Source organism: Solea senegalensis, linkage group LG2 (genome assembly GCF_019176455.1).
Source record: "Solea senegalensis isolate Sse05_10M linkage group LG2, IFAPA_SoseM_1, whole genome shotgun sequence".
NCBI classification, from domain to species: Eukaryota; Metazoa; Chordata; class Actinopteri; order Pleuronectiformes; family Soleidae; genus Solea; species Solea senegalensis.
In genome coordinates this window covers 34,531,088-34,556,441 of record NC_058022.1, presented here as the reverse complement: position 1 = coordinate 34,556,441, position 25,354 = coordinate 34,531,088, and the positions used below count along the sequence as shown (strand labels likewise).

The following is a 25,354-nucleotide window of genomic DNA, read 5'->3' as shown; positions in this document are numbered from 1 at the left end:
GAGTTGACGTGTGTGTGTGTGTGTGTGTGTGCGCTGCAGAGACAAAGACGTGAAGTTTGAGTTGGATCTTCAGACGTGGACGTGTGTCCTCCTGCTCCTCACTGCTGTGTTTCCAGCTGCAGGTCAGATTCACTCACTCACTCACTCACTCACTCACTCGCGTTGACTAAACTTTACATTTAACATCACATTTACATTAAGTGCTTTATTATCGTTAAAACCTGGAGGTGGAGCGACAAACCAGAGAAGAAGGAGGAGGAGAGGTGACATGTGACTTATTTTAACAACAAACATTTCAACATCAAATGAAATGACATTGCGTGTTTTTTGTCAGTGAGAAGAAGAAGAAGAAGAAGAAGAAGAAGAAGAAGAAGAAGAAGAAGAAGAAGGTGAGCAGTGGCAGCCATGTTGTCATTTGTCAGGAAATGAGTCGCGGCTCATTAGCATAGTAGCTGATGTGCATGAGCATGAATAAAAGTTGTCGTCATTATTTTGTTAAAGTCAAACTAATCTTTTCTATAATCCACTCGTCGTCTGTTCTGTCAGTGTTCGTGTTTCAGTTCCTCACTTTGTGTTTGAGTTGAAGTGTGTGAGCGACAGGAAGTGTGTGTGGTTTCTTCCCCACACTGAGGTCATGTGACAGAAGTGTTTCACCTGCTCTTCATCTCCAAACAACGGCCATTTTAAAGCGGCGCGTACAAAATGGAGGGAAGAGAACGACGACAACGCGGAAACAAAGAGAAGCTAAAACCAGTGACTGCGTTTCCATGGAGACGTGATAATGATCCTATGATATGTGGTGTGACGCGAGCGAAACCACAGAAAAACCTCGTGTGGTCACTTTGTGTCACTGAGTTCAGTTGAAACAAATTCATTCAAATCACACATTAGAACTTAGTGATGGAGGCTCCACCCCCCGATTTCAAAATAAAACTCTCAATTTCTGTATCCTCTACATCAGTGTTTCCCAACCCTGAGGACCAGGGTTGGGAAACACTGGTTTACACGAAAAGTCAAGTTTTCAAAATAAAAGCTGATGTGGTACGTGACCTTTGACCTCCACAGAAGCCATGCATCTGTATGACCCCGGGCTCTGCTACATTCTGGACGGATTCCTCGGTTTGTACGGACTCATCATCACCGGCATGTTCATCAAAGAGAGGGTGACTTACACTGGAACTGATGCACTGTGTATAACATATATATGTGTATACGTGTATACGTGTATACGTGTATACGTGTATACACATATATATATATATGTGTATATGTATATATAACTAATCGTCACATTCTTCCTGTAGTTCTTCAAAGCTAAAGTAAAGTCAGGCGACGACGCCATCTACACTGTGAGTGTCACATGATCACATGATCACATGATCACATGAACACATGAACACATAGAATGACATCATCGTCTTCATGTTAAACACATTCAGGACCTGAAAACTCGGAGTGATGGAGGCTACGATGGACTGATGAGAGACACAGAGAGAGGACGAGTGAGTCTGCCTGTCTTCTGTCTGTCTGTCTGTCTGTCCTCTGTCTGTCTGTCCTTTAATGCCTTTGATGTTGTGTTGTGACAGAACCGCTGGACGGACAACGACGACGCCACCTACACTGTAACAAACATCGCTCACAGTTTTATTATTATTATTATTATTATTGTTATTATTGTTATTATTATTTTTGTAAAAGGACATTACGCTGATTTGTCTGCTTTTATTTTGAAGGGCTTGAACAGACGCACAGAGGGAGAATATAAGGAGCTTCCTGTCAAACGAGAGGTCCCAACATTTCAAATCTTCATTTTATTTGTTTCACTTTCATTTGAAATCCTTTCATTATTTGTTTGTTTGTTTGTTTGTGTTTTTCAGCGTCAGAGAAAAACTGAGAAGGTTTACCAGGTGATCAATACTTTACTGATCATATACTGATCATTTACTGATCCATTGATCGATTGACTGATTGATTGATTGATTGATTGTCCTCCAGGATCTGAGCTCAGTCACCAGAGACACCTACGACTCTCTCCAGATGCAGCCACTTCCTGCCCGTTAGCTCCGCCTCCACGCCAGTATCCTCCGTCGTCGCCTCACTTCCTGTGTGTGGATCAGTGATTGGCTGAAGGTGGCGTTCTATTCTGATGGATTGGTGATTTAGATGAGTTCAAAACATGTGATGTTTACAGTTTATACGTTTTATACATGTAACGTGAGGTTTTCCTGAGAATTTAATGTAAACATATTTCTTTCTTTCATGAAGAGGCTAACATCTGATAAATCCCACAAAATAGCTAAATAACGATGTAATATATGTGTTGATTATGTAAATGACTGAACGTTTTCAGTGTAACATCATTACTGTGTGTAAATAAACATGAACCGTTAACATTTCTGCTCTTTTGTGGTTCATTTACCGTGAAAAGTAAACACAACGGAAGTCATACTTCACTCAGACTTTTATTTTGAAAATAGTGAGCGGAAGCAGAATGTTAATTGACTTATTTGATGTATGCGGCTAGCGGACCCGCTGCGTCTGTGCCGTGTGTTACGATGGCAGCACAATCCAAACACTAGCTCTCATGCTAAACCAGGTCGCGTCATTCATTTGACCGATCATAATTATTCGATTTAAGGTTCGAGTAAATCTCAAGTCGCCAGTTTGCCAACGGTTGCTCGTTGGCCGCGTTGGCCGCGTTAGCCGCGGTTGGTTCCAATAACAACAGCAGAGTCATCGACACTGAAGAACACTTGAAACCGAACTGGAAAATCAGTTCCGATGGAAACGAACGCGCCGAAAAGACGAGACAATAAAAAATCACTGCGTGTGAAGGTGATTAGTCTCGGAAATGCGGAGGTGGGGAAGGTAAGACGGGTTGTTGTGACTGGAAACCATCGTTAATCCGAACATTTCCCCACAACGTGACATAAACACGCCAAACGTTTCTTTTAATGAGCTGTAAGGAATGACAGGGTTTGTTCCGATGCTGAACCCTGTTTACAAAAGCATCAATTTAACGCGCCTTTGCTTGTAGCGCTTCATTTTTTTACAAAAGAACGAATCCTATTATGTTTATTTAGAAAGACAGTCATCGTCTGATAACATCGGCATATGTTTTGAACCGTGGATGAAACGGCGATATGTTAGCTGTCAGGATTTACAGGGTTTGTTCTGATGCTGAACACCATTTTAACGCGGCTTTGCTTGTAGAACACCAGTCTTGCAGAAAACAAGATGCTATTATATTTATTTAGAAAGACAGTCACCGTCTGATAACATCGGCATATATATTCACTTGTTGTATGTTTCTGTTAATCTTGCTTTGCTCATAATTGTGGAATAACAGCACGGCATCCAGGGCGACTTCAAATTAAAAGAGTGCAGATTATGCATCAACTTTAACGTGAATACTTTTTGTTATTTCGACCTGATATTATCTTTGCACTCTGCTACCTAACAACAATCTGTGCTATATCAACTATACTATTATGTGTTTTTAAGAAACCGCTGTTAAATGTAAAAATAAAGCAAAGTGACTGATGAATAATATAAATGATAACAAATTATAAACGGTGTCTCCTCCACAGAGCTGCATCATCAAACGTTACTGTGAGAAGAGGTTTGTTCCCAAGTATTTGGCCACAATCGGTATCGACTATGGAGTCACCAAGTAAGTTCATCGCCATGGTAACCAATCAAATGATTTCCATGTTTCCATGTGTGTTTGTTGTGATGTGTGTGTGATGTGTGTCCACAGAGTTCAGGTGCGTGACAGAGAGATCAAAGTGAACATCTTCGACATGGCGGGACATCCTTTCTTCTACGAAGTGAGTCACCATACATTTTAGCTGCTGGTGCTCTGCTGCCTCGTGTGGTCACAATCTGAACATTTCAAACAGTCAAGTGACAAAATAAGACAATTGAACTGAGTGATGGAGGCAGCAGTGGTCACTGGTTTTCTCTGTGGGCTTTGGTGTGGGAGAGTGAGTGGTTTACAAAAGTCTGTGTAACGGTGAGATAAAGACGTGATCATGTGACGCAGATATCGTAGACTTAAACTAACGTAGATTGTATTTGCAGAGTCCTTAATTTGCCGTCAGAAACCCTTTTCCAGCTGGAAAATAAAGGTCTGTAAAGCACTCACTCTCCCACCCACACACACACACACACACACACACACACACACACACAGAGAAAACCAGTGATTTTAACATCACACACACAGAGAGTTGATCCACCTGCCTCCATCACTGAGTTCAAATGTCTTGTTTTGTCACTTCGGCTTTAAAATCCCTCATTCAGACTGACCTCAGTGACACAAAGTGACCACGAGGGCAGCAGAGGACCAGCAGCCCTGTGTCCCCGCAGCTAAAATCACTGGTTTCTCTATGAGGTTTGTGTGGGAGAGTGGCGAGTGAATGTGTGTGTGTGTGTGTGTGTGTGTGATGTGTTTCAGGTGCGTAATGAGTTCTATAAGGACAGTCAGGGCGTGCTGCTGGTGTACGACGTCGGCCTCAGGGAGAGCTTCGACGCCCTCGACAGCTGGCTGGGCGAGATGAAACAGGAAATGGGCTCCCAGGCCAACATGGACAGCATCGTGTTCATCGTCTGCGCCAACAAGGTCGGACGCTGCTCGCCGTTTTTGTTGTCTTTAGTGTCGTTGCACAAAAAAGCTGCGATGATTAAACCCTGGACTGTCACACAGGTGGATCTGACCAAGCGGCGGGTGGTGGACGAGGGGGAGGGCCGTCTGTGGGCGGAGTCCAGAGGGTTTCACTACTTTGAGACGTCAGCTCAGAGCGGCGAGGGAATCAACGAGATGTTCCAGGTCACATTTTGTCACTGTAAAAATCATGTGAAACAATCGTATGAGTTATACCAGTGAATTTCTGTTCATCGTCAGTGTAGAAAATCACCACAAGAGGGAGCTGCATCTTGTTTTTCACTTATTCAAATCAAGTCACAATATTATCACGATAGTTAAGTCACGATATTATCACAACATTTAAGTCACGATACCAAAATATTATCATGATAGTTAAGTCCCGATATTATCATGCTAGTTAAGTCCTGATATTATCACGATAGTTAAGTCATAATATTATCACGATGGTTAAGTCACGATATTATCACGATATTTAAGTCACGATATCGTGACATTTAAGTCACGAACACACACACGCACAGACACACACACACACACCAAATTTCCCGAAACTTAGTGGGAAGATGTTATCGACCAAGACGAACAAATGAATGAGTGAACTCTAAGGTGAAAAGCTGTCTGTGTCGTCTGTTGTGTTGTTGTCTATTGTGTTTCTGTTGTCTGTTGTGTTGTTTTCGTCTGTTGTGTTGCTGCTGTCGTCTGTTGTGTTGTTTTCTGTTGTAGTTGTCTGTTGTTGTGTTGTCTGTTGTGTTGTCTGTTGTGCTGCGGTCTGTTGTGTTGTTTCATCTGCTGTCTGTTGTTGTGTTGTGGTCTGTTTTGTTTTTTTTTGTCTGTTGTAGTCGTCAATTGCGTTATTTTCTGTTGTGTTGTTTTCTGTTGTTGTGTTGTCTGTTGTGGTCTGTTTTGTTTTTGTTGTCTGTTGTAGTCATCTGTTGCGTTATTTTCTGTTGTGTTGTCTGTTGTGCTTTTCGCTGTTGTGTTGTTGTCTGTTGTGTTGTTTTCTGTTGTGTTTTATGTTGTGTTATTTCCTGTTATTTTCTGTAGTTGTGTTGTTTTCTGTTGTTGTTCGTTGTGTATTCTGTTGTGTTGTTTCTGTTGTCTGTTGTGTTTTCTGTTGTGTTGTTGTTCGTTGTTGTGTTGCTGTCTATTGTTGTTTTCTGTTGTTGTGTTGCTGTTTGTTGTGTTGTTTTCTGTTGTTGTGTTGCTGTCTATTGTTGTGTTGTTGTCTGTTGTTGTGTTTTCTGTTGTTGTCTGTGTGCTGTGTTTTCTGTTGTCTGTTGTGTTGTTTTCTGTTGTTGTCTGTTGTTGTCTGTTGTTGTGTTTTCTGTTGTTGTCTGTTGTGTTTTCTGTTGTGTTGTTGTCTGGTGCCCATGATGCAACAATAAAACCATGACTCAGCATTAAAAGTCAGACGTTTTATTGGCGTTTTGTCGCACGTTAGTTTCCAGTTTACAAAGAAATCTTCAGATTCTTTTATTAAGACGACAACATCATGATCGTTGTTATTCTGCTCTCCATTATTTACACATGAATTTGTCCTGACATTAACCCACTCATCATCATGCTTTCATCAGCAGCAGCAGATGAGAGCAAAACAATGAAAAAGAAGCTTTAAAAATCAGGTTTGTTTTGTATTTTTGGCAAAACTTCAGGTTAAAAGCCATTAAAACAACTTCATTATTTTTCACACACGTGAAAAAATAAAAAGGCTAATTCTTCATTCCGGATCATTAAGACTTCGAGTTGGACGCTAAGATTATTACTTTGTTTATTTCTCTAACCGTCACAAATCCTTCTGTACACGACTTTCTCTCAAAGTGCAAATATTAAATATTATGGGTTGGCTTAAACTGGCAAACACATGCACGTATGAACACATGAATATAATCATCACATCATCGACAAGTTTAACGCAAGGAAAAGAGCGGGAAATCTTCAACACGCCTTTAAACCATCAACCACATGCTTTTATTATAATAATAATTATTGCATTTTCAACTTCACCGGAGACAAAGTCAAACCAAACCCCATAGAGAAAATAGAGCGGTGTTATAGGCTGCTGCTCCTCTGCTGCCCTCATGTGGTCACTTTGTGTCACTGATTTAAATCTGAACACAGGATTGAAGACAAAATCAGACATTTGAATTTAGTGATGGAGGCAGCAGTGTGTGTGTGTGTGTGTGATGTTAAAATCACTGATTTTCTCCATGAGGTTTGGTGTGGGTGAGTGAGTGAGTGTATACTCTGCGTCAGTACCTCCTACAACCACCAGCTGTCATCGTTGAGCTCATCTCGTTGGCAAGTGTTTTTTCTGCGCAGTTCACGCTCGTCGGAACAGGATGTGCGACGCCCTTGACACGCCCCTTGACTCGTCAGAATGCGTCTCCTGTGATTGGACGCCGTTTTTCAAAAACCTTCTAAAAGGATTTCATGGCACCGCGGTCCAATCACGGGGGGGTGGGGGGTGTCGATGACGTCATCCATGTTCCACGACATCTACGTAAAACATAATCATCATCACGTACGTGTCATCACAAACAACTAAGATTGCGTGTGTGTGTGTGTGATGTCCGCTCAGTTAATCTGTGGAGAAACGTCCGTCCCACACAGATTATATTTGAATTTTTTTTTTTCATTTTCCTTTCATTCAAAGCGAGTAAACGTCACGCGGCGGCACCGACGTCGACACGTGCGTTTAGTGTTGTTTTATCGCAGGTTTTTGGAGCTTAATCCAACTGTTAGTGAGCTGAGATTACAGCTGAGATTAGTGTGGATTTACACATCTTTGAATTCTTCTAAAAAAGACGACGATGCATTCAAAGACAAAGTTGGAAACTTTCAAAGTATAGTTGTTAAATGTAAAATGCTCTGGTGGTGCTGCCACCTTGTGGTGATAAATGGCGTCCGATTTCTTTCTTTGATAAAACAAGTTTTTGTGGTTTCTTTACAGTATAAATATATTTAGATGCGTGACCGACGTTTGGGACCCCGACAAATTCTCCCGTGACCCATCTGTGGGTCCCATCCCAGTGTTTGGGAACCCCTGTTTAATCATTATAGTCAGTGATGGAGTTTAAAGTGCTCAAGAACTAAAATCGCAAGTTTTCTTTTCCCAATAATGTTTGTGATTTAAGATTTGAATTTGGAAGGAGAATGACGAAGGGACGGAAAATGTTAGTGTCAATCACAGTTTGTTTTTTCTCCTTCCTTCCTTCCCTCCTTCCTTCCTTCCTTCCTCTCGTCTCTTCAGGAAGGAAGTTCACACTGGAGTGGAATGACCATGACGATGATGAAGATGTGGAAACCTGTGGGAATTTAAACGACGTCAGAAGCTGAAACGTCTTTAAACGCGATCATTTATCACGATTATCGTGAAAATAGAAATCATCGGACGTGAAAATTGCGTTGCGCTCGTCGACGCACAGTTCCAGTCATTTATTATTCTAAAGCACCACAAGGGGGCGGTGCTTCTTTCAAGTTGTTACGGAAACTCACGGTTCATAAGAATCCACGTTTTGTTTTGAAACATTAACAACATTTTTCTAATGTTAACATGTTTTTGTTAAAGTGCGACATTTTTTAGGAGAATTTTGTAGAAATGTTTTTCAAACATTATTCACAGGATTTTTTTTGGAAATACCAACATTTTGTTGACAATCCTTTTTTTTTTTTAAATCAAAAAAAAAATCTTGTTTTTGTAAGTTTACAAAAAATGTTCAATTTCTTTGGTAATTTTTTTCATACAGAAGTTTTTCATCATACAGAATTTCCTGTGACTTTAATTAGGTTTTCCAAAAACATGTGATTATTATTTACAATTCTTTAATTCTTGTATAACATGTTTTGTCGTCACGTTATTTAAGATTTTTACTAACGCGATTTTTCTAAATAATGTTGATGCCAACTTTTCATACGTTCACAAAATTCTGTCTTTTTTAACCCAAATTTTTTCGACGTTAGTAACATGATTTGTTGACATTACAAAATGTTGCACCATGTTTTGACGACAAATGTTTTTTGGAACTTGACAAAATTCTGACATTTATTTCTTACGACAACATTTTCCATCACGTTTTGTTGCCATAACTTTTTTGTACGTTCACAAAATTCTGTCATTTGTGGCAAAAAGACATTTTTTTAAATTTCTTTTTTGTTCAATCTTTTTTGTGTCACTACAAACTGTTTGTGTTATTAACATGAACAATAAAAAAACACAATGTATATTTATATAAATATAATGACTCAGCGTTATTTACCTTTAGTAGAGGAAGAAGAGGCGCGTCCTCTGAGACGTGGCCATGTTCTCCGACATGTTGCGGACCTTCAGATAATTAACAAACCCTCTGAAGAAGAGCAGCAGACCTGTGCACAGGAGGAGGAAGACCAGGGTCACAGTTTGTGTTTGAAGCAAAAGAAGAAGACAAAGACTTTTGAAACGTTTCCTCACCGAGCAGCAGGAAGATCCACCACAGCCAGTACTGACCGTTGAAGTAACCGGTGAAGTAATCGGAGAACTGAGGACACAAGAAGACACTTTTACTAAACATCTGCAGGGACTCACAGGACACGAACAGCAGAGCGGCAGAGCGGCCGTCACCGACCCTGACGATGAGGATCCACTTGATGAGCGAGAGGCCAAAGCCACAGATGGCGCCGTAGCGTCCCGCGATGGTGTTGGTCAAACAGAAGGACAAGCAGAACCCGATCCAGTTGAACAAGAAGGCCACTAGAGGGCAGTCAAAAAGGACTCTGGTCATTTGGCAATATTTGTTAGACAAATGTTTCTAACGTGAAAAAGAGTTGTTCTTAATCTTTTTGTAAACCACTCACTCTGCCACACCAAAGTCCAGAGAGAAAACCAGTGATTTTAACATCACTCACTCACTCACTCACTCACTCACTCCGTGGTTTCCAGACGTCATAAACTTACAGACGGACAGATTTTACAAACACACACAAACTCACTGAAAAATGCCAGCATGAAGATTCCATCGTTTCCAACTCGCAGCTGATCAGCATCACTGAAATCATCTCTGGGTGTGAATTCATCATCCTGTCATCAAATCACAGCTGATTAATAACACACACACACACACACACACACACACACACAGAGTGAATGAATGAATGAATGACAGTGGGTGTGCTCACCCTGGGCGTCACATCCACACTGGAGGCAGCCATGGCGGCGGCTTTAGCTTTCTCTGCTTCATCATACGTGGGCAGAGACGTGGCCACGCTGTAGGGCGGAGGCACAGGGAAGGCTCCGCCCACACTGGTGTCTGTGGAACAGACCACCGCAGTCAGTCAACGACAAAAAAGTAATGTGATCAAAAAATTTTTATTCAAGTAAAAACAAAAAAAATTCAACAAAAATACTAACATTACCAAAAAAATTAAAATTGTAAACATTAATGTCACTTTTGACACATTTAAGTAAGCTATTTTGTGATGCGACATAAACAAAAATAGTTACATTACCAAAAAAAAACTAAAAAAAACTTACATTTCATAATATAATCCAAACAAAAAAATCTGACACATCACCAATTTCTTTTGAACAAAATGTTGAAAAGTGAAAAGCAATCGTGTGTGTGTGAGGACTCACAATCGTGTGTGTGAGGACTCACAATCGTGTGTGCGAGGACTCGCAATCGTGTGTGCGTGAGGACTGCGTGCAATCGTGTGTGTGAGTGCCTATCGCAGTGAATCAGCGTGTGTGACTCACAATCAGTGTGTGTGAGACTACAATCAGGTGGTGAGTGACTCAACGCGGTGCGTGAGATGCAATCACGGAGGTCATAAGGACATTACAATCGTGCGCGAGTCACGCAATCGTGTGCATCGAGGACTCGCAATTGTGTGCGAGGGATCTCACAATCGTCAATCGTCGTGTTTTACCCACCAGCAGCAGCCGTTGCTCCCAGGTCGATGAACGCGTATGGAGGAGGAGCATCTGCATCACCGCGGCTCGTCCACCCTGATGCTTCACCTGATGATGATGATGATGAAGAGGAGGAGGCAGCGGCCATGCTCATGTGGGCGTCGCCCTGGTCGTGGTTGGTAGTTGCAGCCTGCTGCTGCTGCTGCTGCTGCTGCGTCTCTGAAGAGTCGTCCTCATTGTGAAGCTGTGCAGAGGAAGATCAACGTCAGGTGGACTCAACACTGAAGCTTTGTGTTTTTCTTATTAATTAAAACAAGATTCTGCGATTTTTCAGCTTCTTAAATGTGAATATTTCCAGTTTTCAGAGAAACCTCCTCCTGTATCATCTGCATAGAAACTGACTTTTCAACAAAACAACAAATAAACCTGCACAGAGCTCATTTTACAACATTTAAATGAACGGTTCACTGAATCATTCATTACGACAAGTTCTTAATTCATTCAAACAAGCTTGTTAGTTTTTCAGCTTCTTAAAAGTGAATATTTTCTGGTTTCTTTGCTCCATAAAAACACAGAAATCATACAAACATTTGAGATCATCATCATTTTCATGTTAGATTACAATTTTATGGTCCAAACGATTCAATAATCTACTGAAAACTGCATTTATAGCATTTGATTTGTTTATAGCAACCATCGCTATGTAAACAGACAAACGTAAAGAATCCAGTTGTCTCAAGACTTTTATTTTGATGAAAAAGTAACACTCATTAAATCTAAAGGTCACACTCATTTTATTTCACTCACGTTTGTTCTGTTGAATCTCGTCTTATCTGTTCTAGTTTCACAGGACGGCTGTAAAACCTCTCTGTTGTGTCTGTTGCTGATATCACAACCTTCAACAACCACCAGTGTCCTGCTTTCAAATGTCTGCCGCACTTATTAGCGACACAGAATACTCCAAACAAACATGAGTTTTATGGAGCAAAGAAAGCAGAAGATCTTCACAAGTCAAACGTGTGCAGCAGGACCAACTGGCTCGTGCACATTGTTGAGACGCTGAGACGCTGAGACAGTGGTGGATCACAGTTCTGTTGTTCTACTGTGTAACAACGCTGTTCTGTCCACAAGCATTCGTTCAAACCTCAGAATCGACGACATTTTCAGCTTTAAAGCTGCAAATATTCATTAGAAACATGTCGGACCATAAAATTCAACCTGGAAATGATGATGTGCTCAAATGTTTCGTACACAAACATAAAATATTCACATTTAAGAAGCTGAAAAATGACGTAATGAATGGTTCAGTGAACTGTTGCAGCCCTGCTGTGATTTCAATGTTGTAAAATGAGCTCTGTGCAGGTTTAGTTGTTGTTTTGTTGAAAAGTCACTTTCTATGCAGATGATACAGGAGGAGGTTTCTCTGAAAACTGGAAATATTCACATTTAAGAAGCTGAAAAATCACAGAAATTTGTTTTAATCATTAAATATGAATATGGTTTTTACTTTCTGTCATTTTTCAGCTTCTTAAATGTGAATATTAAATAACAAAGAGATCATTTTTGCTTTGACATTTGAGAATCTGATTATTTCCGGGTTTGGGAACCAAACTATTAATCAATTATGGGAATAAGGCCTGAGGAGAAGTGAGAGCTAAATGGAGTTGGACTGTCGTTACTGTGATCACGAGTTTAACAGCAAAACATGTCCATGAACTTTCTGACACGTCACTAACAACAGAGCAACGCCCTGTGAAACAACACCTGACGGACGCTTGTGGAGAAGTGAGACCTTCCTGTGAGTGGAGAGCGTCTCACGCCTTCACACAGGCTGTGATTTGATTCTTTGGTTCTGTGGGATTCACACTCCACATTCTCTCCACCATCAAAGTGGTCACAACACTTCCCAAAAGTCTCTCAGCTGCTGCTGAAACTCCACACGTCATGATTATCAACATTTCACACACTTCAACAAAAACATCCAACAGGTGTCATGAGATGCTAGTTAAGTAGTTAAGTAATAGTTTGGTTTGGTTAACCATTAGCCTGTTCTGGGACTTTACTCTCAACATATGAAGTTTCTTTTATTCACGAAAAGAAACTCCTCCAACCACTGCAGGAACAAGCTACATACATTAAAACATTTGGGTTTGTTAAATAGGTTTTAATTCATTTAATATTTAAATAAAATTATATTTAAATATAAAATCAGCTGAATAACGATTACTTTTATGCACAAGTAATCTTCATTAATCTATTTTCTCAATTCATCGAGTACTTGTTTAGTCCAATAAATGTCAAAACTTTTGACCTAACTTATTATACTATACTTAATACTTAAACGTTTAAAAAAACAAACACTGATGATCGAAATAAGCTCCCGTTGATCTCACGTTTAGATGTCACTAAATCTTACACATTTTGCAAATGATTTGTCAATATTCAATTATTAATGTAACGTGAGTACATGAAAATCAACAACAACAAACGCTAATTGAAACTTAAAGCTGCTCCAGGTTTATGTCGCTAAACAAACGCTGAGGCTAGCGTTAGCTTAGCCGATGCGGAAGTGTCGAAGAAAAAAATGCAACTAAAACAGCGCGATGAACGAGTGAATTAGCCGCGCGCGACTTGTCTCAATGTGTTATTTTAATCACAACTGTCATTAAAGGTGACTAACCACATCCAGGCCAAGGTGTAGGCCGACTTATCGCACGGTGTTTGCGGGTGTCTCACCATTTGGTATCGGCTCGCTGGGTCCATGATCCCGATGAGCTCCGGCCGAGGAAGAACCAGGGAGAGGCGGCGCGAGTCCACGCCGGAATATGTCACACAAAAGCGGGGACGCGTCTGTGAGAGAGTCGCGGAAAAGGCCCAGACGTCGCTGAGAGCGAGCAGCTGTAAAAGTGCTCGGATTATGTTGCTCAATAAACAACAGAGAGGAGTTGTTGGTGAAAAAAAAAAACACGAGAGTCAAGCGACGACGCGGCACTACACAACACACTTCCGGTGTTGATTTTCAAAATAAAGACAATACCTTAAATCACTGTCTTCTTCTCCTTCTTCTTGTTATAATAATGATAAGAATAATAATACTAATAATACAACTAATAATGATATGATTATTATAATAATAATGACCATTATGATAAAATAAACGTATTTAAAGTTATTATTACAATTATTGTTATTGTTATTATTATCATCATCATCATCCTCATCATCATTATCATTATTATAACAACAATAATAATAATACAACTAATAATGATATGATTATTATTATAATAATGACCATTATGATAAAATAAACGTATTTAAAGTTATTATTACAATTATTGTTATTGTTATTGTTATTGTTATCATCATCATCATCATTATCATTATTATAACAACAATAATAATAATACAACTAATAATGATATGATTATTATAATAATAATGACTATTATACTAAAATAAACTTATTTAAAGTTATTATTACAATTATTGTTGTTATTATTATTATTATCATCATCATCATCATCATTATCATTATTATAACAATAATAATAATAATGATGATAATAATAGTATAATAATTGTGGCACAATATTCCAGCATGCTAATGCAATAACACCACATTTGTGATGACATTTCAAAATGAAAGTATTAGTTTCGACACGGAATAAGAAGATTACTGGAAGAGCAGGACTATGAACAAGACTAAGAAAACATTTTAAAAGAAGGTTTAATATTTCAAAACAAATAAAGTATATTCTGATCACATTTAAAATAATGGCATGCACAAGATTAATCCAAGTGGATTATTAGTAATCTGTTCTTCTTCCATGATTAATTAATTTATTATAATTATTATGAGTAAAATAATGTTATTACTGTAAAATATACTTTACAACTGTTTGTTTCCATCACTGTTTTCAAACTAATGAATGAATGGATGAATTCATTAATGTTTCTATTATTATAGTAAACATTTATTGGCTGTAATGGACGCACACACACACACACACACACACACACACACACACACACACACACACACACACACACGTATGTCATATATTTAGTGGCCAGTAGGTGGAGCCAGAGTCTAAAGTAAATCAGCATGAACGTGAACAGAAAAGAGTTTATAAATCTGTGACATTTACATTTGAATAAAAATCACATTTAAAAGTTCTAAGTGAGAAGTTTATGAATATTTATACAATATTAATTCAATGAAAAAACATTGAATTATTGGTAGTTAATTCAATATTTAAACAACATAAGAAGTTTAATTACATTTATTCATATTTTAAAAGCTTTAAAAAAACAGTTATGTAGTTTGAGTTGGATTTTTTTATATGTATGATAATCTGAAGGTTCTTTAAAGTTTATCTTCCAGGACTAAGAGCAGGACTAAGAACACACACACACACACACACACACACACACACACACACACACACACACATAAACAACAAAAATAAAAACAAACAACTGTTTTAATTATTATTTAATAATAAAGAGTGGATTTTAGTTATTCACAAGCTATGAACACATTAATAATAAATATTACAATAATAGAACGTGTGTGTGTGTGTGTGTGTGTGTGTGTGTGTACTCACAACGTCCAGCAGGGGGCAGAAAACTCAAAGTTATTCAGTGAAGAAGTTTTTCTGTTTCACACTTTCATTTTCTCCAGGAATTGTGTTATAATAGTGTTTTATTTTCATTTGAAAAAACGTCAGGAAGCGACTTTTGTTCTGCGTGAAAAAAAAATCTGTTGATTTGATTTTCTGCATTTTTACTGTTTATTAATATTTAAGTTTTTCTGTTTCTGTTACTGAAACACTCTCCTTCCATCATCCCTCCATCCACCCGTCTCTCTCTGTCTCTCTCTGTCTCTCTCTCTGTCTGTCTCTCTCTGTCTCTCTTTGTCGCTCTCTCTGTCTGTCTCTGTCTCTCTCTCTCTCTGTGTGTCTCTCTGTCTCTATCTGTCTCTCTCTCTCTCTCTCTGTCTGTCTGTCTCTCTGTCTCTCTGTCTCTCTGTCTCTCTGTCTCTTTGTCTCTCTCTGTCTCTGTCTCTCTGTCTCTCTCTCTGTCTCTCTCTCTGTGTCTCTCTCTGTCTGTCTCTGTCTCTCTCTCTCTGCTCTCTCTGTCTCTCTGTCTCTCTCTCTCTCTCTCTCTCTGTCTCTCTGTCTCTCTCTGTCTCTCATGAATAAAAGGAAAGTGTGTCAGTTGACAGGCGGCGAGGACAGAAGACATCTGTGTTGTCTTCTTCACCAGAGACCTGAACAATCCTCGTCACATTCACATAATCCCACAAACACTGGGATTATCTGTGTCCACGTCACCAGTGTCAGCACGGGACAATAAAACCAGGACACATGTGTCAAATGTCCCCTCAGATTCTCGGACTGAACTCAAGCCGCTGCTGTTGCTAAGCAACAAACAGATGTGGACCTAAAATCTGCAGCAGGAAATCTGTGTCTTTAAATCTGAGTTTCAGTTTTTACAGACGTTAGCAGACGTTAGCAGACGTGTGAGGAAAAAACAAACATAGACGAGTTTTACTGACGTTTTTTTGTCCTAAAGTAAAGAAGAAACGTCTTCAGAGTTCTGCTGTTAGCTAACACTAGCTGCTACATGCTAACACTGACTCAGCTTTGTTTGTTTTCAGACTTTAACTTTAAAAATCCTGGAATGAAATGTCTCAATTATCAATATACAAAAAAGTTTTAGCCTCAGCTGATGTCGCTAAAGGCTAACAAATCATGCTAGTACAGCAGCTAGTGTTAGCTAACAGCAGAAGACGTTTATTCTTTATTTTAGGACAAAACCACGTTGGTAAAACTCGCCTGTTAGTTTGTACCAGATTCTCACTTCTATAGAACATTTTAACGACACTTTTTTAACGTTAACGTGGACATTTTCCATGTTTTTAGCTTTTTTAAGCTGAAGGATTTGTGAAAACAAGATTTAAACGTCGTTGTCTTCCAGGCACGTTTTCACAAACTCAAAATCCAAATACACTAGTTTTAAGTTCATTCACTGCAGACTGTAGTGTGTATTTACGAGATTAAAAAAGTGTTTAAAATGTTGTTCAATTACAAAAAATAATTCATTATTAATTATATTTAATACACTAGTTTTCACATTTTTGTCCCCACTAGGTGGCAATTTGTCAAAAGTTAAATTTAGTTAAAAATGTGCGATTAATCCCACAGAAAAGCAGATTATTGATTGGAGATGATGTGTTTCACACTTCACAGAGACGTGACCCAGATTATCCATCTTCAACCCCGGATTATTCCTGCTAAAGACTCTGATCCTGTCCCGGAGACAGACCCCGTCTCCCTCGAGCTGCTGAACAATGAAATTCTCTGACGACTCGTTTCACGACAAACTGTGCAAATATTCCTGAGGTGAGAACCTCTGCGTACGTTTGTATCAACGCTCCGAAGGGAGGAGATTAAAAATCTATCAGGAGGAAGTGTCGTACGCTGCTGCACAAACGCACAGCTCAGCGATTTCTGCACTCATCATGCAGAAAGAGTGTGTGACACAGAGCTCATGATCTTTATTTCCTCCTCTGTGAGATTTGTGAACATTATGTTTTAAAAGACAAGAGACCGAGACAAAGTCCAGTATTTTCACATTCTCTGATTCTTGTCGCTTTGTAAACCACACACACACACACACAGACACACACACACACACACACACATACACACAGACACACAGACACTTTCACACACACACACACAGACACACACACACACACACACACACAGACACACACACACACACACACACACACACAGACACACAGACACTCTCACACACACACACAGACACACACACACACACACAGACAGACACAGACACACACACACACACACAGACACACACACACACACACACACACACACACACACACACAGACAGACACAGACAGACACACACACACACACTTATTTCATTTAGACTTAACTCAGTGGCACAGAGTGACCACACGAGGCAGCAGAGGAGCAGCAGCTCCTGGTTTTCTCTCTGGGCTTTGGTGCGGGAGAGTGAGTGGTTTACAAACGTCAGTTTCCTGTTGGAGATAAAGACGTGAAGATCGCAGCAGACTTAAAGTGAATTAAAATGCTTTTTCACGGTTTATTGTCAGCCGCGTGTGTGATGCATGCAACAGAACAAGCAGCAGTACAATGTATATCTTTATTTGATGGTTTCACATGAGCATCTATTGAAAAGGAAAGAGAAACATACAGAGATATACATTAGAAATCTAAGCCTACATACATTTTTGTGGCAGCACAGAACATTTCACATTCCATTATGGGACCAAGGCCATACAACACCTGAAGTCTCTATTTATATGTATATATATATATATATATATGTATATGTATTTTTAAACTTTGTAACATGGCTCACATGGCATAATGTATCGAAACTGAGCAGTTGGCAGTTTGTAAAATATCTTTTTATCACGATTATTATTTTTAATAATAAATCTTCCCAAGTCACAAATCATCATTACATGCATGAAGAAGAAGTTAAACACTTTTCAGCTACGCGTTTGACCGCGCGGGAAAAAACATTGTGCGCCAAAAACATCACGCTTGACCGCGCGACAAAGACATCGCGCTTGACCGCGCGACAAAGACATCGCGCTTGACCGCACGACAAAAACATCGCGTTTGAACGTGCAGAAAAAACATCGCGTTTGGCCGTGCGGCAAAAACATCGCATTTGACCGCGCGACAAAAACATCGCGTTTGACCGCGCGGCAAAAACATCGCATTTGACCGCGCTACAAACGAAACCAGAGAGTCAAGAAGGCGTCGCCCTCGAGGAATCCATGGATTTTCAATTATTTATTTACAAAAAGACTGAAGTGCTGACGACTTTGTTGCAAAACAAAACAAGGTGCCAAAAACTTTTCTCTTGACGCGAAAACTAAAGAGAATTTCAGTGGTTTTACAAAGTTAACATGTAAATTTGACTAGATTACATAATCTGTATTATAGGAAAATAATCATTTTGCTCGCAACACATCTCAGTATGACTCAGCCAATTAGAAATCAACGCAAAGAAAGAATCCAAAACATACAGGATTTGATGGTTTTGGGTCTTTTTTTTTGTTTAGGATTAAATTTTGTCCGAGGACGTCGGCGACGCTCGAGGAGGAAATGATTTCAGCTTCACCACGAAGTGGAATGTACTAATACGGTGGAAAAGAGCGCGACCTTGGCTCTGAGTGCTTTATCTTCTTCATAAATATACATGTTTTCAGTCAGAGCTGGAGATTTAGCGTCTTCTTCTTTGTGGGTTTTTTGCACGTGGCTTCATCTACACAGTAGAAAACAGGACGTGGAACCGGCAGCAGCGGCGGCGGCGGCGGCGGCGGCGGCAGCCTGGACATCACACAGGAGGTCGATCCTTGTTCCCGGGAAAACGCAGCAACAATCCACGTCCGATACATTCAGGTGTGAGTCATAAATCCCTGTTTCCTCCGTCGTCCGTGAGCTCAGGTGAGATGTCGCAGGTCATCGTCAGAGGAAGTGCTTTTTTTTTTTGTTTATCCACAGAGTAAAACACGTCGACATTTGTCCGTAAGTCGCGTTTCCTCGCCGCTCATGGCTCGTTATCCTCTCCCTGAACTATGGATCTGATACATTCAATGCTATATACTGTGTGTGTGTGTGTGTGTGTGTGTGCAGCCATTGAAAATCCATTGACTGCCTCACAAACATCAGGAGGGAACCAACAAAAGTGCAACAGGGTTTGATGTTTACCAGGTCGGGTTGGGACGATATATATGTGTGTATGTACGTATGTATACGATATTATTGCGATTAAAAAGTCGATCATGGTGAGTTTTCATCAACTCGACAAAAGTGTTAATGTTTGACGTACGTGACTTTAAAAAACTTTAAAAACACAGGCTAGTGTTTTAATTTGAAGTGCCACAAGTGGGAGCCGCATCTTTCCCGTGATCCCAGGACATCAAGATTCTTGTTTTTCACTTTAAAAAGTGGGTGAAAAGTAAGAGGGTTTTTTGCGACTTTACAAAATGTGGTAAAATGTAAAATTTTCCTGGGAAAAGTATTTTTCTTTTGCAAAGTTCGAACATTTTTCGTAAATTTCTTTTGTATCAGTTCAGTGACGTTAAAATCTTTTTTTATGGAAGCCCAATTTTTTGTAGCAGCATTTTACGTTTTTGGGCAAAATGAGGCTTTTTTTCACAACAGTGACATGTTTTTGTAAAATATTTTTTGGTAACATTAATAACGTGTTTTTTTACGGCGGTGCATAAGGTTGTTTTTGTGCGTAACATAAATTTGCATAAACATTAGTGTGTTTCCTCTGCGTTCGTGTGCCTTTCATCATATTTGCGAACATTTAATGAAAGCTAAAATAATAGAGAAAAAAACAGAGTCTTAAAACATAGTTTTTACAATCATCGCATTAATATCAGTGACAGGAAACAGGAAGTGCTTATATCGTCCCATCCCGTCTGAGAAGCAACAGATGTTTGGAATGTGTTCAATCCTTTTTCCTTCTTTTTTCCGACGATCAAAAGTGGCGATCATTCTTGGCCAAACACACTGTATATTTATATATATATATATATATATATATACATATATGTACAAAAAAAAGCAGACTTAGCATCGAGCTAATAAATCAAAGGGTTACCTGAAAAGACAGCGTAGAAAAATACTGGAATATTTCTGGGTTTGAGTAACGATCGCCACAAAAAGGCCCTTGGCAGTTGGAGGAAGAAATTCGAGTGCAATTCTGTCGTGCCACCACTCGGAGCGCTGTCGTGGAAAAAAATGGCAGTTTTGTGTCAGTACTTGTGCTTTTTTTCCCTCCGTTTTTCAAATTATGTAAAAGTTTGTGTTTTTTATTTTCAGGGACTTTTGTCGTCAAGAAAAAAGAAAAGTGAAAAAAGTTGTCAATTTGTTGTGTTTGTTTGTTTTTGTGTGTTTGTTTGTTTTTTGTGTGTTTGTTTATTTGTTTGTTTTTGTGTTTGTTTGTTTGTTGCGTGTGTTTGTTTGTTGTGTGCTTGTCTGTTGTGTTTGTTTGTTTGTTGTGTTTGTTTGTTTGTGTGTCTTGTGTGTGTTGTTTGTGTGTTGTGCTTTTTGTGTGCTTGTTTGTGTGTATGATTGTTGTGTGTTTGTTGTGTGTTGTGTGTGTTTGTTTTGTGTGTGTGTGTTGTTTGTGTGTTTGTGTGTGTTTGTTTGTGTGTGTGTGTGTTTGTTTGTTTGTTGTGTGTGTTTGTTTGTTGTGTGTGTGTTTGTTGTGTTGTGTGTGTGTTTGTTGTATTTGTGTGTTGTGTGTGTGTTGTGTTTGTTGTGTTTGTCTGTTGTGTGTTTGTGTGTTGTGTGTTGCTGGCTTTGTGTCTCTTCTGTATTTACAAACGTGTCAGTTAAAGTTCGTACAAACGTGAGAAAAACACACGACAAACAAACAGAAAAATAAATGAAATATAAAAACAAGAGAACTTTGTCCAAAGCGCAGTCTGTGTCTGTCTGTGTCTGTCTGTCCTCATGAGGACGTGAGGACGCTGCGGGGGCGGATCACACGTAGTAGAGCCAGTAAATCAGGTTAAAGAGCGAGAAGACGGACGGGAAGATGATCCTCGACCAGCGGTCGATGGCGTTCACGTCCGTCAGGTCGGGGATTTTGATCTTCAGCTGCGAAGACCGTCTCCGCAGGCGGCTGCGCTTCATGTGGGCGGAGCGATCAAGGGAGGGGCGGCTGGCGGAGCGCGGGCCCACGCCGCCGCTCTGCTTGCGGTACTGGACGTGAGGGGGCGGAGCCGAGCTGTCCAGCTGCACCATGGACTGAGAGTTCCTGATGTCGGCCACGCTGGTGGTGATCTCGCCGCCCGCCACCTCGTTGTGGATCTCCAGCGTGGTGAGGAGGACGTTCCCGTGGCCGTGAGGCTCCGCCTACACCACATGAACACATGATTAATGACAGGATGAGAGGGTGAATGAATGACAACAGCAGAGTCTGGGGGAGGTTAAAGGTTAATCATTGTTGTCTCTGTATATAATATTAGACATAATTTCATATTTAATCATGTAATCTCATCTAATTTGATCTAATCTCATATTTAATCATCTAATCTCATCTAATTTGATCTAATCTCATATTTAATCATCTAATCTCATCGAATCTCATATTCAATTATTTAATCTCATCTAATCTCATGTTAAATGATCTAATTCCATCTAATCTCATATTTAATTATCTAAGCTAATCTTTACTTTTTAGATCTTGTCCCTCCAGAAAACATAGACTGTCCCTTTAAACCAAACTTTCACCACTGTGAGAGACAAGAGTCAAGTTCATGTGATCATGTGATCATGTGATCACTAACAAGTCAACACTCATGGTTGGTGTTCATTCATGCAGATGAAGCCAAGTGTGTGTGTGTGTCTGTGTGTGTGTGCATTCACGCCTCCTTCAATTTTTCCAATGACTTTAATTTTCACATTGTTGAGTCTCGTGAGATGAACGTGTGAATTCTGACTTCAGAAATAAACCTGACATGATGTGACCTGACCACAGATTAAAGGGACAGTTCTGGATGTTTGTCGTTATATGAGGTTGTTACACAACATGTGGCAGACATGTAACATGTTGCACAACATGTGACAGACATGTAACATGTTGCACAACATGTGACAGTCTTATAACATGTTACATTAACAATATATTTGAAGTTTGTAAACCACTCACTCTCCTACACCAAACCTCATAGAGAAAATCAGTGATTTTAGCTGCTTGTCCTCTGCTGCCTCGTGTGGTCACTTTGAGTCACTGTTTGAATCGGAATGAATAATTTCAAATGCCAAATCTTCCAAAATAAGACATTTGAACTTAGTGATGGAGGCAGCAGTGGATCAACAGCTCCTGTGTGTGTGTGTGATGTTAAAATCACTGATTTTCTCTGTGGGCTTTGGTGTGGGAGAGTGAGCGCTTTACAAAGATAGATTTTTAAAATACACAACTGTCCCTTTAGTCTCACATGTTATTAAATGGTGTAAATCAGTTGTATTTTTGTAGGATTTGGTTTCAATAAGGTGTGTGTGCGTATGTGTGTGTGTGTGTGTGTGCATGCATGCGTGCGTGTGTGTGAAATGTGATGACATCATGCGTTAATGTGTTAAATCCAAACGTTTACCTGCTGCAGACTGAGCATGAGCGTCAGCGGTGGACGAGTTCAAGACAAAATGGCGTTGTCATGGAAATGTTGTTGTGTTTTTTTGGATTGGTTGTTTCATGGATGGACAAATATTTCAAAGTAAATAAAGGTCAAAATAAAACATCCATGTCAGCGATGGTGACGGCGGCGCCGAGTCCACACGGCAAACTCACCGAGCGCGAGTGGCGAAGACCTTTAACCTGATTGGAGCGCTTTAGGGACGCGGTCCGACTACCTGCCTCCTGAGGACATGAAGACATTCAGGGACACGTCGAGGACAAAGACACCTGAACATTCTAGCACTTTACCTCTGCTGCTGCGTCACGAGGTCAAGAAGAATGGAAGTGTGAGTGAGGTCCAGTGTGTAAGAGTCTGTAAACTACGGTGGCCTTCACAGGACACACTCAAACACACACAATGCTAAACATGACTCAACATTTCGTAGCCATTTAAAAACCGCTAACGGAAACGACGTGTTTTTTTAAAACACATAAAGGCGTTGTTCGTACACAGGTGTGCGACGGCGTACGACTTTAATGCTGCGAGGCGAAAAGAGAGTGCGATTATCGTACGTTTTTTTCTTATATCGCAGATTTGACTGATTTTTTTCAGGAATGATTGCGATAAATTCCAAAACCTGAAGAAATTGTGAAAGTATTTTGAAACTGTGTGAACTATAGTGATGTGCGACTGATGTACTTGTACATATGTTAAAACAATAAAAGAGTTATGAACAGTTGAATCTAAACCAAAACCTTTAGCCTTTTTTTTTTGACCATCATTTGAGGCCCCTTTGTTAGCCGTTAGCTGTTAGTGGACTTTCATAGAACTTTAAAAAAAAATTATTCTATTTTATTCATTTCTTTTAAGTTTCATTTTTGCAAACAAAGCCTTTTATTTTGAAATGGTGTCATGTGAACAGTTTAATTTCTCCCCAAAAAATCATCAGCTGATAGCTGATAGCTGTAAGCTGGCTAATGTTAAATGTTACACACTGGACTTTTATAGTAAATCAAAACAAGAGACTTTTATTTTGAAATAGTGTGCAATAACCCTGTGAACAGTTTAATTTTCCCCCCAAAAAACTTGAAAGCCTTTGTTTGTTTTTACTCAACCAAAGTCACTTGAGTCCCTGTGTTATTAGCCATTAGCTGTTAGCCGGCTAATGTTAAAAGTTACAAACTGGACCTTTATAGAATTTAAAATGTGTTTTGTTTGTCGGTGAGAACATTGGTACAAATGAACGACAGACGCTGTTAACTCTCGGATTCACTCGTTCATTATTTTGTAAGAAAACTCACCCTGGCTGCGTCGTACTTGGCCGTGCGCTCGTTGTTAGCCTTCTCCGCCTTCTCCGCTAGCTTCTTCTGCATCTGAGGTCCTCGTCCGAAGAAGATGTAGTTGACGAAGGCGTACTCGAGCAGCGCGAGGAAGACCATGACGAAGCAGCCCATCAGGTACATGTCGATGGCTTTCACGTACGGGATCTTAGGCAGCGTCTCCCTCAGGTGAGTGTTGATGGTCGTCATGGTGAGCACCGTGGTGATGCCTGCGTCACGGAAAACAACGTTAGTGACAATCGTGGAAACAACGCAAGTGGCGATCGTGAAATCAACGTAAGTGAAGAGCGTGAAAACAACGTGGGTGACGATCGTGAAAACAACCCAAGTGACGATCGTGGAAACAACGTAAGTGACGATCGTGGAATCAACGCAAGTGATGATTGTGAAAACAATATAAGTGACGATCGTGAAAACAACGTAAACGTAAATGACGATAGTGAAAACAACGCAGTGACAATCAGGAACAACGTAGTGATCGTGAAAACAACGCAAGTGACAATCGTGAAAACAACGTAAGTGACGATCGTGGAATCAACGCGGTGACGATCGGAATCAACGTAAGTGACGATGAAACACGTTGACGCGGAAAACAAAATGACGAGCAGTGAAAACAACGCAAACGAGAAACAACATAAGTACGCATCGACGACGCATCGCGACAACGTGGACGATCGTGAACATAAATGACGATAGAGCAAGTGACGATCGACGAAAACAAGGTAAGTGACGATCGTGGAAAACAAGGTAAGTGACAATCGTGAAAACAATGTAAGTGATGATCGTGAAAACAACGTAAGTGACGATCGTGGAAACAAGGTAAGTGAAGATCGTGAAAACAAGCTAAGTGACAATCGTGAAAACAACGTAAGTGACGATCGTGAAAACAATGTAAGTGACGATCGTGAAAACAACCTAAGTGAAGATCGTGGAATTACATTACATTACATTACATGTCACTTAGCAGACGCTTTAATCCAAAGCGACTTACAAAAGTGCATTTAAACATTTGGGTACAAATTAAACATCTGGGTACTTACGTGGGAATCAACGTAAGTGACAATCGTGAAAACAACTTAATTGACGATCGTGAAAACAACTTAAGTGACGTTCGTGAAAACGTCTTTAATTTTGCGTCTGCTAATTTACTGCGATGAAACAAAATGGCTACTTACGTTGACATAAAATTCAGATTTGAATAAAAAATATTTGAAAATACTGAGAATTCCCGTTTCTTTCAT

The 25,354-nt window shown here is 39.8% G+C and overlaps 4 protein-coding genes across 8 annotated transcripts in view; 2 read left to right on the top strand and 2 right to left on the bottom strand.

Annotated features, from left to right (window-relative positions):
• The first annotated feature begins 995 nt into the window (after nucleotides 1–995).
• LOC122765566 (T-cell surface glycoprotein CD3 zeta chain-like) lies at nucleotides 996–2,393 on the top strand. Of its 2 annotated transcripts, XM_044019895.1 has the most exons (7): nucleotides 999–1,163; nucleotides 1,305–1,349; nucleotides 1,440–1,502; nucleotides 1,587–1,622; nucleotides 1,734–1,787; nucleotides 1,878–1,907; nucleotides 1,996–2,393. In XM_044019895.1, the coding sequence occupies exons 1-7, from the start codon at nucleotides 1,071–1,073 to the stop codon at nucleotides 2,059–2,061; spliced, it is 387 nt and encodes a 128-aa protein (XP_043875830.1). In that variant the 5' UTR covers nucleotides 999–1,070; the 3' UTR covers nucleotides 2,062–2,393. The 2 variants fall into 2 exon arrangements, with proteins under 2 accessions (XP_043875829.1, XP_043875830.1); XM_044019894.1 differs by having other exon boundaries at nucleotides 996–1,163; nucleotides 1,587–1,787.
• Nucleotides 2,394–2,495: 102 nt separating this feature from the next.
• Nucleotides 2,496–6,900, top strand: dnajc27 (DnaJ (Hsp40) homolog, subfamily C, member 27). 2 transcript variants are annotated; one of them, XM_044019892.1, is made up of 6 exons: nucleotides 2,496–2,868; nucleotides 3,591–3,673; nucleotides 3,761–3,830; nucleotides 4,460–4,624; nucleotides 4,709–4,831; nucleotides 6,835–6,900. In XM_044019892.1, the coding sequence occupies exons 1-6, from the start codon at nucleotides 2,782–2,784 to the stop codon at nucleotides 6,898–6,900; spliced, it is 594 nt and encodes a 197-aa protein (XP_043875827.1). In that variant the 5' UTR covers nucleotides 2,496–2,781. The 2 variants fall into 2 exon arrangements, with proteins under 2 accessions (XP_043875827.1, XP_043875828.1); XM_044019893.1 differs by lacking the exon at nucleotides 6,835–6,900 and having other exon boundaries at nucleotides 4,709–5,127.
• A 12-nt stretch (nucleotides 6,901–6,912) lies between these two features.
• ndfip2 (Nedd4 family interacting protein 2) lies at nucleotides 6,913–13,529 on the bottom strand. Of its 2 annotated transcripts, none has more exons than XM_044019890.1 (8): nucleotides 13,290–13,529; nucleotides 10,575–10,797; nucleotides 9,821–9,951; nucleotides 9,635–9,722; nucleotides 9,271–9,395; nucleotides 9,117–9,183; nucleotides 8,926–9,031; nucleotides 6,913–7,165 (listed from the first exon to the last, which is right to left on the bottom strand). In XM_044019890.1, exons 1-7 carry the CDS (start codon nucleotides 13,314–13,316, stop codon nucleotides 8,928–8,930), a joined length of 765 nt encoding a protein of 254 aa, XP_043875825.1. In that variant the 5' UTR covers nucleotides 13,317–13,529; the 3' UTR covers nucleotides 6,913–7,165; nucleotides 8,926–8,927. The 2 variants fall into 2 exon arrangements, with proteins under 2 accessions (XP_043875825.1, XP_043875824.1); XM_044019889.1 differs by lacking the exon at nucleotides 6,913–7,165 and adding an exon at nucleotides 7,316–7,974.
• Nucleotides 13,530–20,906: 7,377 nt separating this feature from the next.
• LOC122765562 (gamma-aminobutyric acid receptor subunit beta-3-like) overlaps nucleotides 20,907–25,354 on the bottom strand; it is a 21,517-nt gene continuing 17,069 nt past the window's right edge. Inside the window, exons 5-7 of one of the 2 annotated variants that reach the window (XM_044019886.1) lie at nucleotides 24,075–24,322; nucleotides 22,947–23,015; nucleotides 20,907–21,511 (exon numbers count right to left, since the gene is read on the bottom strand). In XM_044019886.1, coding sequence (XP_043875821.1) covers nucleotides 21,137–21,511; nucleotides 22,947–23,015; nucleotides 24,075–24,322 — 692 coding nt within the window. In that variant the 3' untranslated portion in view covers nucleotides 20,907–21,136. The remainder of the gene's footprint in view (nucleotides 21,512–22,946; nucleotides 23,016–24,074; nucleotides 24,323–25,354) is intronic. The other variant, XM_044019887.1, reaches the window with a different exon arrangement.

Excerpts from the sequence above, each read along its gene's own strand:
- LOC122765566 (XM_044019894.1), top strand. The coding sequence starts at position 1,071 with ATGCATCTGTATGACCCCGGGCTCTGCTACATTCTGGACGGATTCCTC. Across the intron at positions 1,788-1,877 it reads AGCTTCCTGTCAAACGAGAG|CGTCAGAGAAAAACTGAGAA; the intron begins GTCCCAACATTT and ends TGTGTTTTTCAG. Across the intron at positions 1,908-1,995 it reads AAACTGAGAAGGTTTACCAG|GATCTGAGCTCAGTCACCAG; the intron begins GTGATCAATACT and ends ATTGTCCTCCAG.
- dnajc27 (XM_044019892.1), top strand. The coding sequence starts at position 2,782 with ATGGAAACGAACGCGCCGAAAAGACGAGACAATAAAAAATCACTGCGT. Across the intron at positions 3,831-4,459 it reads GACATCCTTTCTTCTACGAA|GTGCGTAATGAGTTCTATAA; the intron begins GTGAGTCACCAT and ends GATGTGTTTCAG. Across the intron at positions 4,625-4,708 it reads TCATCGTCTGCGCCAACAAG|GTGGATCTGACCAAGCGGCG; the intron begins GTCGGACGCTGC and ends ACTGTCACACAG.
- ndfip2 (XM_044019890.1), bottom strand. The coding sequence starts at position 13,316 with ATGGACCCAGCGAGCCGATACCAAATG. Across the intron at positions 9,396-9,634 it reads CTTCATGCTGGCATTTTTCA|TGGCCTTCTTGTTCAACTGG; the intron begins GTGAGTTTGTGT and ends ACTGCCCTCTAG. Across the intron at positions 9,184-9,270 it reads AGTGGATCCTCATCGTCAGG|TTCTCCGATTACTTCACCGG; the intron begins GTCGGTGACGGC and ends TTGTGTCCTCAG.